This window comes from Rutilus rutilus (assembly GCF_951802725.1).
Source record: "Rutilus rutilus genome assembly, chromosome: 10".
In the NCBI taxonomy this organism is placed as follows: domain Eukaryota; kingdom Metazoa; phylum Chordata; class Actinopteri; order Cypriniformes; family Leuciscidae; genus Rutilus; species Rutilus rutilus.
Genome location: NC_140215.1, coordinates 35,936,208 through 35,949,178, shown reverse-complemented (window position 1 = coordinate 35,949,178; position 12,971 = coordinate 35,936,208). Strand labels below are relative to the sequence as shown.

The window sequence follows — 12,971 nt, the reverse complement described above, 5'->3', positions numbered from 1 at the left end:
ACTTTTGTCCAAACTTTTCTCCTTCCTTATCTCTGCATTCCCCTCAAATTCGAATTCTCAGTTCACGGCCCCTTTAATTCTCTCAAGATCCCAGCAGAGGAGGATTAAACAAATCCACAAACAGCTTTACCAGCTTCACTTATCATCACAAAACCTGCCACTAAAAGTCAACACAAAAACAACAGCAAAAATAAAAGCAAAAAATTAAAGAAAATAACGACAAATTCAGTGGCATAATTTATTTATGTCACAATGCATGCTGGGAGTCATGGATGAGTTTTGATTGGTGGTACCCAGCATCCATTGCGGCATGAAGCTTTTGATTGTCACTATTGTTGAGATTCATACGCTGATTCTTGATGTCTGTGTGAGTCTGAAAAATGTCAATCCAAACTTTTCAAAATCATTCATATTTTCTGGTTATCGCAACACTGATGGATCTCATGAAATCAGTGAATCAGGCCATTAGATTACAGTGATCATTAATTAATAAATAGTCAACACTGTCTGATCATGTTTCTTTTGGCTTTTTTGCCATAACAAATGTATTTTAAAGACACAGCTACTGCAACCAAAGGAAAACTACTGTAAAAAAAAAAAAAAAAGGTTGAGAGAGTCAAGAGCCCAACTACAGCAAACACTGATCATCATGATGGTAAAGTCAAATGAAACAATAAAACATAAACATCTAAAGCTCTGTTAATTCTCAATAAGAACCTCTATTGCCACATGACAGAAATAAAGTCAATCTGGTTAGTAATAAGTGAAGCTGGTAATGCTATTTGTGGAGTTGTTTAATCCTCCTCTGCTGGGATCTTGAGAGATTTAAAGGTGCTGTGTGTAACTTTTTCACTCTACTAAAGCATAAAAATACCATAATATGTTACCATAATATATTTAGGAAACATGCTAAGGCCACATACACGTTTCTCTGAAAAACACTTCTACAGCCAGTTATTTTACTTATTATTTTACATGTTCTGTGTTGTCAGTCTGTTTTTGTTTTGGTCTGTGTGACTCCGCCCACTGCCAGTTCACCCAATAGTGTTTTGACACCCCGGATGCCAGTTGGCAGAAAACGCAACGTATTGGAGCCAGAAAACAAAACTGGGTCAGAGATTGCAGATTCCACACAACCTAAAAAGCCTCGATATCCATCTAAAAATCTCAATGAACGAGAGCATATCAAAACGCAGATGAATCAACTCATCAACTTACAGTGTTGTAAGTCTCCTCGGCTTTCATTGTCAATTGCGCTCGTTCCTGTTGCGTGTCCTTAAACTGGCAACTCGCGTGTGCGTCGAGTCTGAGCCAGAGTTGCCAACTATTTTCAAAGGATAGTAGCTAATGCCTGCCCCAAAAGTCGCTAGATGATGTCATACGTTAATTAGCATATTCATGACGTCATCACGCCGTACTTGCGTTCTGCCTGCCTAATTTGTTTTCTCTCCAAATTCATGCTCACATAATGTATTTTAATATAATATAATATAGCCGATTATCCAATAAAGCTGTTCTCATTTATATTTTTTGTCAGACAATAGAACAAGTATGATATAGTGAATTACTACTTTTTTCATAAGTGTAAAATTATTTGAAAAGTTCGGCAACTGGATGAACTAAAGCTCTGTGATAGTGAGTATTTCAAGTGATAAGCACAAGAAAAGAATGGAAATTAAAATGGTCAAAATAAATTCTTTAAATATAAAACAAAAGAGAAGCTGATAAGTGATAATTCTGTGGCAAAAACACTGCTCGCAATTCACGTCTGTCAGATGCCGTGCGCAGAATGTGCTGCTCCTCCTCTCAGCCATTCACTGAACAGGGTAGATGCAGAGAGGGGTGTGACGGCAGGGAGAAAGCAAGACCTTGCGCTTGCAGGACAGTACTGGCAACATTTGGAAAGTTACTGAGGTTTGTCCAAAAAGTCGCTAAAGGGGTCTGAAAAGTCGCTAAATCTAGGCGCTAAGCTGGCAGCACTGGTCTGAGCAGGAGGGGGCGGGGGAAACAATGATCTCTGAGATTTTGAATTTGGACTGCAGTACCTATTTCGACCACTAGCTGTCATTCTTACAGACCGCACCTTTAAATGTCTTCTTTTATCTTCAGTTGATCTTATCTAAGCCTGTGGCTGGAAGTCAGTTGTATGTTTGGAGAACATTATTATTATAAAAATCTGTTAGCTGGGCTTGCCTCATACTATGAGCTCACCATGTGACACCACTGTGATAGTGCTGAGAAACAGGAAGTAAAATACCCCCCCCAGTGACCGATATTTGAATCGCCTCCTCTCAACCTGCTCAACATTTTGAATTCACAATGAGCTCACATATTACTATTGTCACTGTGATCATCGTATGATTTCAAGTGTTGTCTGGGTACGCACCACTCATCTCACTGAGTGACGCAACCCTCACCACAGGCTTCTACATGTCACATATTTGGACTGCCTTCAAATTCAGTTTCAACCTGTTTTGTCATATTTCCATAACTTCAATAACAGTGTTATAGTTCCTGAATTTTCAACTCTACATTGAGCTCCTTCCAGTGAAGCAAAGTTATAGCACTATCTGCCTGAAGAAAAGCAGAAGTAGAGGAGAAACCTTCAACACTGATGTTAATTGTTTTATTTTAAAAAGATAGATCATATATAAACCACATTACCTCGACCTGCAGAACTAACATCCACATTTTGGGGAGGATCAGGTAACATTTTCAACCATTTTTCTTATTATCGCTACCATTGCACAGATATCTCAATGAACATACCAGCATACATTTTTTTGTTAGAATTATAAACGTTTATAAACGTCTCTGAAATGTTACCCACCACTTACGAGAGATATTAAAGATATCATTAAATTACTATATGTTCTACATTCTCTGTTGTAGTATATAATCTGGAGATTGTTTGAATAGATCAAATGTCTGAGTTTTTTTCTTCTTTTTCTGGTTAGCATAATACAAGTCTTTGCTGTATATCAGTCGTACACTTTTAACAAGGTTGAGATGAAATTTAGGTCAGAGGAATATAGACTGTGTAAAAATTAAATGTCACCCTCATAAAGAATCATAAAGGTGTGAATCAAATTGCAAGCATGTTAACTTTGTGAACTGGTTCAACCGGGTCGTTGAAAAGAGCTGTCAAAAAAAAAAAAAAGAGAGAGAGAATTCCACTATCAGGTCTATGAGGGATTCTCAAAGTTACCCATTACACTTTGAAATGTTTGGAAGTAAAACTGTCCTAAAATTAAAGTCTGTACAACAGATGCCATATTAATCATTGTTTTATGTACATTTCAAATGGTTATTTTTATTTATTTATTTATTTATTTATTTAATCAGGGACAGTACACATTAATAGTACATAACAATATAAAATGCGCCAGATTTAGCCAACACTGGCTAATTTTCATCCGTTGTCCCTGTTAAACTTCAAGCACCTCCTGTATCAGTCAACAATTATCAAAAATTCCTAAAAGACATCTCACAATAGCCGCATTTTGTTTAATTTCTTAATGCTTTGTAATGTTTGGAAGTAAAACTAAAATTAAAACAGTGTACAACAGATACTGTAAATACTTAGACAAAGTGCTCACTGGGTATTTTATAAGGTACACCTTGCTAGCAGTGGAGAGTAGCTATCAGAAGATGGTACACTGTGGTCATAAAGGGGATTCGCTATCAGGTTTCATGTTGTTTACGCCAAATTCTGAACCGACTATCTGAATGTTGCAGCAGAAATCCAGACTCGTCAGATCAGGCAACGTTTTTCCAACCTTCTATTGTCCGTGTGAATTGTAGCCTTAGTTTGCTGTTCTTATCTGACAAGAGAGGCACAGGTGTGTCTGAGACTTGTAATATATCACAACTATGCAGTGCTTTCAACCACATAATGTTTATTTTAGATTTCAGTCATTTAAACCCATATAAGCAGCAGCAAACCGATTCTCAAAACGATTTTCATTATAATTAATAATGGATATAATTCATTATTCATCTTGCGAATCTCCAATCCCTTTCTAACAAAACGGACAAACTTCTTCTCCTCACCTGCACTAACAAGGATTTTTTAAACTCTTCTTCGGAGCTAACGGGGGAAACGAGAGGTGGTGGATTGTGTTTCTACATTACCGAAAGTTGGTGTTTAGATGCTTCAGATGCAACAACACTGAAGAAGATGTGCTCTCCTAATTTAGAGGCCCATTTCATAAACTGTAAACCTGTCTACTCGCAGCGGGAGTTTTCCTTTTTCATTCTCGTGAATGTGTACATACCTCCAGATGCGTGTGTGAGTGCGGCGCTACAGCAGCTGGCTGAACAAATAGCTGAACCGGAACAAAGGTACCCAGACTCTCTTTTAATCATTCTTGGGGATTTTAACAAAGCAAATCTCTCCTGTGAACTGCCAAAATACAGACAGCATGTCATGTCCCACCAGAGACAGTAATATACTGGACCACTGTTAAACCACAATAAAGAATGCGTATCTCTCCGTTCCACGGGCAGCTTTGGGACTCTCTGATCACTGTTTGGTTCATCTAATACCGACCTACAGGTAGAAACTGAAATCAGATAATCCTGTAATAAGGACTGTAAAAAGATGGACTAATGAAGCAGAGCAGGATCTACAGGTCTGCAATATACTTTAGTCAAGGGCTGGAGCCTGGACTGGACTCTGGTGACATATCCATTATCATGCCAATCTCTACAGAGTTGTCATGACAGAACTATACAGTATGAAATTTGACAATACTGAGTCAAAAGCAGAAGTTGATTGATATATTTATTTATCAGAGAAAATGAATCAACCTCCTATGTCTGTACCATTTTGTTTTGTGACTGTATATTCAGTAAAGGCCAAATTTGGGTTGTGCATGTTTTCTACATGCCACTTAATTTACTGCATACCAATAGTGTAATCTTTAACCATGGGTCACAAAAGCTCTCTTCAACCATCTCACGCTATGTACATTATGTTTCATTTCCTAGAGGACAACTTCAGACAACTCTCTACAACTCGTCATAGACATTTATGAGACACCATGGACCAAGACTCAGAGCGTAAGTAGTTACCGCAGTAAAAGCAGAGATAGCCATATGAAAAAAAGTCTGCATTACACTGATTAAAAGTGAAGTGGCCCAAATAAGTACTTGCTATTCTATAGAATATGCCGTTCTTGAATCTTATAAAATCACGTTCTTCCTTGTGAGCAGTTATCATGTTATTATCTCTCTACCAGGTGCTTGGTTTGTGGACGCCCACTGGGCGAAACTTGTCCAGAGAGTACATATGGTGATGCCGATAGCGGATGAGCTGCAGTCCGGTGGCATGCTGCAATATGAGCCATACTGTAAGATCAGAGCAGCAGATACTAACCAGGAGAAAATGAGAGAGTTTTATAAAGTGTTGCACTCTGGAGGAGACCAGGTTAAATCTGCCTTTTATTCTAGACTGGAAAAGCATGAGCCATCTCTGTTCAGAGACTTAGGTAAGAGCACACTAATTTTGGCTATTATACCACATGTGTCTATACAGTATGTACTGAGATATGTACTGTTAAAATATGTACTTTTACAGGCATTGCACAAAATGCAGAAGCTCTTGTAGAAACCTTAAATATTTTGTCTTAACTTTCCATCTTGTTCACTTATTTCTGTCAGGACCACTATCATCAAATACGATTGACAATTAGCATATGTTTTGGATTGGCGGTATGGTTATGTTCTGGGCAGCCTAGCATGGATAAGAGCAGGGAGAGCAGCAATTACCCCCTTTAGGGTACACAGAACAGAACCAACATGAATGTATTGCAGATATCATTAATGTCAATATTTTAATGTACAACATAATTCGAGAATTTAGTCTGATTCAAAGGGGAATCAGAAGGCCAAATACTGACCAAATATGAGGAGCTGGGGATGGAGGAGGGTAATTTGCTCCTGAGAAACGCGATAGCTGTTGATAATACTGGAGGAGCTGATATATGAATACAGTGATAGGTGTCGTATTCCTATAGGTAGATGTGCATCAGCTGAGAGTCTGACAGTCTTTGCTTTTCAAACCGTAAGATAGATAGATAGACAGACAGACAGACAGACAGACAGACAGACAACGAGATACATAGCGAGATAGATAGATGACAGACAGACAGACAGTGAGATAGACTGATGTAAAATGTTTGAAAATATATGTGTAATGCCTTAATCAATATATCAATTAATATATCACTGAATGTATCAAGTGTGTCTAATGTTCTACAGGCTCCACAGGACATCACACACACTCTGAAAAAACACATTCCTCAGGTGACTGATGAATTTTATAATAATATGTTTTAAATATTGCACTCCATCGACCTCGTAATTTAGTTGGTATTTCTCTGCTCTGGAATTTCTTACTGTATTTGAATCAGGAAAAAAAACTAACTCTTTGAACATTGACCGTTTCTACAGAAATCAGCCCAGTGATTCACAAATATATGAAGCGGATCTGCAGCGAGTATCAGTATGTGACTGAGTATAACTCACTGCCTGGTGAACATGTGCTGCTGTCTGAGCGCTTCACACAACCTTTGATCCTTCAGAAACATAGAGATCGAATAGAGCGAGAAGAAGAGATCTGCTCCAGTGGAGAGAGCTTCCAGCAGGTCCTCAGCTCCAGGAGCAGTGGAGACTCTGTCCATCTCAGCTCTCTGTTCGACCCAGATGTCAAAGGGATCAGTCCTAGATCTGTGATACTGCAGGGAAATTCTGGAAACGGGAAATCTTTCACTGTGCAGAAGATCATGATGGACTGGGCATCTGGTGACTTCTACAAAGGGCGGTTTGATATTGTGTTCCACTTAAAGTGTAAAGAAATAAATCGCATTCCTGGCAAGAAGAGTTTGGTGGAGATCTTGAGCTGCAGTTGTAGTTTATCATCACATGAGATCTCACAGATTTTACAGCAGTCGCCAGAGAAGGTTCTTTTGGTCATTGATGGATTTGATGAGCTGAAACTCACACAGGACATTAATGACACATCAGCACACACTGATCTGCTTCAGAAAGCCCCACCTGTGGACACTCTTTGTGCCCTGCTGAGGGGTCGAATCCTGCCAGAGTCTCTCCTGCTGGTCTCCTCCAGATCTACAGCTACGGACACACTCAGTAAAATGCTCAAAGGACCTCAGCGTTTCTCTGAGATTGTGGGATTTTCAGAAAAGGGGGTGGAGGAGTACTTCCAGAAGTTTTTTAAAAATGAGGACCATTTCAGGGAGGCTTATACAAATGTGAAGGCAAATGAAACCCTCATCACTGCCTGCTCAATCCCTGTCGTCTGCTGGATCATCTGCACAACTATCCAGGAGAGATTCAAATATGGTGCAAATAAGACAAGCGGACTGGAAACCACGACCTCCATCTACGTGGACTTTGTGTGCACTCTTCTGGAGCATCACTGCCAGGGTTTGAGTCAGTCCGTCCCGACCCTGCTGAGGAGTCTGGGTCAGCTGGCAGAGAGAGGGATGCTGGAACAGCAAGTCCTGCTGGATGAGAAAAGTGTGAATGAAACCATTTCAGACCCTGCTGGAAATCCATTCTTGTGCAAGTTCCTGTTTAAGAGAAGAATCCACCAGGAGACAATGTTCAGTTTCATGCATCTCAGCTTTCAGGAGTTCTTCACTGCTCTGTACTATGTCCTTCTGGATGAAGAAGAGTCCCAGAGGAAACTTATAAGGTTTTGCGATGATATTTTTTCAAAACCAGCTGTGGTGCAATTTGCATTTGGTTTGTTGAATAAGGATGTGAGACTCACACTTGAAGAACATGGTCTGTTCATTTGTCCAAAAACACAGGCTGATCTGAAAGAATGGATTTTGGAAAAGGTTAAAGATTGTTCCTTGAATTCGGAAGCAGTATGTTTTGTTCTTCACTGTCTCTATGAACTTCATGAAGAAGACTTTGTGAAAGAAGCAATGGAATCCTGGAAAAAGATTAAACTATGTTGTTATTCCCTCAGAAGAACAGAATTATGTGCCCTGCTGTACTGCTCTCAGTGCTGTCAGAGCATTGAAGAAATCTCTAGCTTGTTTTTAACATCGGAAGATTTGTCTATGATTTTGCCTGAACTTCACAAGTTTAAAAAAGCAAGGTAAATGTGTTGGTCTAAAATACATATTTGGTGGATGTAATTAATATCTAATCTCTAATTTGCTGTTGCAAGGTAAATTTAATTAGTCTGTACAGTAATGTTCTGGATTTGATTTTGAAGCTTGGGTATAGAAGATCCATCTGACTCTGATCTCGTTGAACTGATCTACGCTCTCGCGAGAGGACAGACCCTGAGCTCACAGAGGTAATGTTTTAAAATATATTTTATACGTTTGGTGTGTTTTATGCACACGTGCTATCATCCTTTAATGTGCTTTTGTTTAACTTTAAGGTTCATGTATATTTTTTCTGTGCTTTGATTTGCAGCTTTCGTGTAGAAACCTTTCCAATAAAGTATTTTGATTATGCTGTCCACAAACTTGATCTGTCAATCGACGAAGAGCCGTCCAGGTGAAGAACAAGTGAATTTTTTCTTTATTCTTTTCATTAAATAGTTTTTTTCTCCTGATAACCAGAAATAATTTTATGATTAATATGTTTTGTATAACCAATTATATCATCGTCTTGTTCTCCCTTTATCTGGCATACTTGGTCTCCGCAATCTAACAGATTATAATTCTAATATAATAATGCAACTAAATTGGTCACCCAAAACAAATATGAAAATTAGGTACAATCTTTGTGTAAATCTTTTTTGACTATTGCTAATGATGCAAATATTGGCTGGTGCCCAACAAACCACCAATTAATCATAATAAAAAATAAATAAAAAATCACAAAAAGATATTCTAAGCAAGAAATCATTGACTCATAGACACAACAACAACTTGAATATTTTTTTCATTCTTTTTTTTATAGTATCTGCATAGAGATTTTCCTGCTTCACCATCCAGATTTGCAATCATTCAGTCTCACCTTTCCACACTCAAAGATAATCAACATCGACTGGACCAGACTTTTTCAGATAATTCACCAAAGGGATTCAGAAGCATTGCTGTCATTTCTCTGTTCCTTCTCTAACCTGAAAAAGATGGAAATAAGCGTGAGGTGTCTAACTAAGATGTTATCTGCCTGGACCCTCCAGATGAGCCAGAACTGCCCCAGTCTAACTGAACTCACGTGAGAAACATGAAACAACTCGTTCCAAACCTGTTTTCCTCTGAGGAACACAACAGAAGTTATTTTAAAGAATGCTTGTGTAACACCCCATGGACTTCCATTGTTTGGACAAGAAATACAATTAACCAAAACTGTTTTATTACCAGCATTATTCAAAATATCTTCTTCCATGTTCTGCAGAAGAAAGAAAGACACACAGGTTATGAATGACATGGCAGAGTTTCATTTCTCTTAGTTAACTACCCTTTTAAAACATTAAAAGGCTATGAATTAATGACACTGATCACACAGTCACTCACCTTTAAGGAATTGAAAACCTTAGAAATACAAAATGGTTTAGTAAACAAAGGAACTATTGTATTTTATATTATTATTATATGCATTTATTATTATTATTTTATTCATTTATTTATTTCTCTTGGCAGTTTTGCAGTTTTGCAATACTCTTGCTATATCAGATAACCTTACAAAGCAAATGAAACCGCCCATCTGTAGTTCATGGCCTTCATCCATTTAAACTGTTATGGAATTGTTTAAATTAATGTGTAATAAGCAGATGTGAAGAATGGCATTATCAATCTTAATAATTTTATCTGTATAATGTGTTTCCACATCTAGGGTAAATGCTGGCTTATTACTGGAGGAAGGAATCAAGATCTTGCAGAGCTCAAACACAAGACCAAGGTGTATGATGACACTTTACGGGTTTGTATTGGTTTATCATTATATAGATTTTCTATGAAATTTCATGGAGAGTACAGCTTACAAGCTTTAAAAAGGAGACAAAAACACCATAAAAGAATGACTTTTCCATATTCCATGTTTTCTGAATTCATATAATACCTTTTTGTAAGGAACAAATCAAAAGTTTGAGAATTGTTATTCATAAATTAAGTTTTCTTTACATCCACCCTAGATCTCATAGTTCATTAACAATTCAATAACAACTTAAATGTTGATCTGTTTCTCACACAAATTATTGTTATAACAATAATTAAAAGCAAATATCAGGTTTTTTAAAGACTCTGTACTGATGCTGTGCTTTGTGCTTTCTAATTATGAAGGTACATATGCAATAAACCGTCTCAAAAATGCACAGATTATAAAGGTCTGTTTGACTGCAACCAGGAGGTGGAGATTCTTCTGAATGACCAGGGCTTTTCCATGGAGACTTTTTGAAAGTAAGTTAAGACTGAGATTAACACTAAGAAAGCACCAATAAAAAAATGAGAACTGTAATATGACACGAGCCAGTAACACAAACGTTTTCTTATGATTTATACAATTCCATTTGAACATCGCATACTAAATGTTGATCCTATCCTACAGGTCAGCTTGTTCATATTTCTCTGTCATGATTTATCTCTCGTCTCTCCATTTCTAAGGCCCTTGTTTTGGGAACTAATGAGAAAACTGAGAAAACTTTGGAACTAATGGTACAGCTTTACAGGAGAAAACTGCAACATCTTTACCTGGAGCTGTGGATGGGAATAAAGACACCAAACAACTCTGAAGTCATTTACATGCATTGTAATCATAATAGCTGTGTTTCAATTTGTTTGTATAGTGTTTTTCCAAGCAGCTTTACAGAGTTTTACGATGTTGATGCTTTGTCCAAATTTAATATTTTAGAGCAGAATGATTTTTTAGATCGTATGGTTTATGTGTGAAGAAAATATAAACTATCAAGCATTTGAGATTTGCTGTATATATCATGTGACAGTTATTGTATTAAATTAAATTGTATATTTAAAGCCACACTAAGTAGAATTTGTGTTTTTGTCAAACAGCGACCCCTAGAGTCGCTGTGGAGTACTTGCACTGTCGTAAATATATTAGCCTATATTATAACGTTTTTACATGATTGCAGCTAAATCACAAGTAAATAGTCTATAGTCTAGGCCTACTGTATAATTTAATTTCTGTTGTTTTTACTGGAATGTAAACATTACAAAATGCCAGATAACATCAATTAAGTTAAATGTACGTCGCATTATTTCATAACATTGGCCGTTATGATGTTTAGACATTAGACATGATTATTGCAATTTATCATAATAGTTTGCAAATTGTGCTCGTTCATACTATTTACAACCTCTACGTTAGGCTTATTTATGTACTGATAATTATGTGAGATATTGAAAGCTGTTCTCATGATAATCACAGAAATTATGTCAACAGCGTCGTCTGATATCCCTCAGGACTACGTGATAAATACACCTCACAACACCTGAGTTCAGCTGGCAAACTAATTTGTGAGGCATAGCTATCAGATTTATCAAAACGATTCCATTTACACCTGGTCACATAAATGCATTTTTGCGAAACGGATTTAAATCCGATCTTCAATTCTCGCGCTATATGCAGATTTAATGGAGTGCACGTCACCGAAAGCAACAGATATGAGCTGCATTTCATAGATCATCAGCTAAAATTTCAAAATCAAAGACCGCAATAGCCTAAGAGAGAGCAGTAAGCCTGGTAAGATCATTTCGTTTCTTTACTTTTAATGATGAAGATTGTGTGTTAAGCGTCTGCGACTTACTTTCACTTTGATTTGCGATAGTTTGCACGTTGGCTTGATGCAGTTGCTCATCTGCGGTGATGCGTGTTCCAGCACGTTGTCATATCTGGATATAACATATAGCCTATAACACGCTCTCACACGTTTTTATTTTATTTTATTTATTTATTTAAATTTTTTTTGGGAGGAGTACAATTTGGTTTCTTTCAACAACCATATGCATTTACACTTGTCCAGTTTCGTCTGGAATGCGTCTCAGATCTCCTCCTGAAGTGGTTTGAGGGATCGGATTCAAATCCGTCTCGAATGCATTTCGGAGGGCATGTAGGGGAGAGTGGGGTGATTTGTGCCAGGGGTGAAGTAGTTCCACCCCTTGTTTCTGGAAAACCATAGAAGAAATTGGTCATGTGACCACATAATTTTGAAACGCAATCACTTTTACTCATCCTCCAAAGAAGAGAGACACATGGCATGAGAGTTAAGCACACTTTAGTGCAAAAAACTGTTTTTTCCCTTTCAAAGTAAAATTTCTATGATTAAGGTTTTTTGATTGTAGTGTCTGAACAATTATAGACAAATTTGAAAACATTTCACACATGTTTTAGTGCTTTAGTAGTCTACACAATGAGTCTATACAGTTAGCATGATGTTAGCTCTTAACTGCTGGATCATGCTAGTTTTTCAAACTTGTGGGTCTGGGGTGATTTGTGCCAAAGGGCCTGGGTTAAGTTGTGCCAGATCCAGACCACCTAGACCTACTCACAGGGGATAATCTTGAGAAGTGAGGAGATGGGCATGCCTCATCATTGTTTGACTTAGGCCTGCCTGCTATTTGTTTAATTTAGCTAACTCTGATTTCAGTTTTGAGTTTGCACTATGTTATTAAAGAGAAGTTTTATTCCGTTTTTAAGTGGCCTATGTCACAATAGGATGTTTAGAAATTAGCCTAGTCACTTTATTCTTATATGTTACATAATTGACAGCGCTATGTCAACAGGCATCTATTGCCAAAGCCTTTTTGCCTGAAATGATTCACAAACATCATATATTGTGTTGCTATGGTGCTCTAAATGGTTGCTAGGGCGTAGCTTGATAGCTTCACAATGATCCTGAGAGACTGATTGGTCGTCTGAGTAAAATGAGCCCGCCCCCTTGTCTCTATGACACTGTGATCCAGAGTTATGTTCAATACAAAATCCCTATGCAATTGACCATAGTAGGAAAAACGCATGCT

The 12,971-nt window shown here is 37.6% G+C and overlaps 1 protein-coding gene across 1 annotated transcript; it reads left to right on the top strand.

Annotated features, from left to right (window-relative positions):
- The first annotated feature begins 4,931 nt into the window (after window positions 1–4,931).
- LOC311297780 (NACHT, LRR and PYD domains-containing protein 1 homolog) lies at window positions 4,932–10,972 on the top strand. Its single transcript, XM_084420215.1, has 10 exons — window positions 4,932–5,064; window positions 5,244–5,492; window positions 6,265–6,309; window positions 6,457–8,134; window positions 8,255–8,338; window positions 8,461–8,544; window positions 8,953–9,213; window positions 9,832–9,918; window positions 10,278–10,394; window positions 10,599–10,972. The coding sequence occupies exons 1-9, from the start codon at window positions 5,046–5,048 to the stop codon at window positions 10,390–10,392; spliced, it is 2,622 nt and encodes an 873-aa protein (XP_084276341.1). The 5' UTR covers window positions 4,932–5,045; the 3' UTR covers window positions 10,393–10,394; window positions 10,599–10,972.
- The last annotated feature ends 1,999 nt before the right edge of the window (window positions 10,973–12,971 follow it).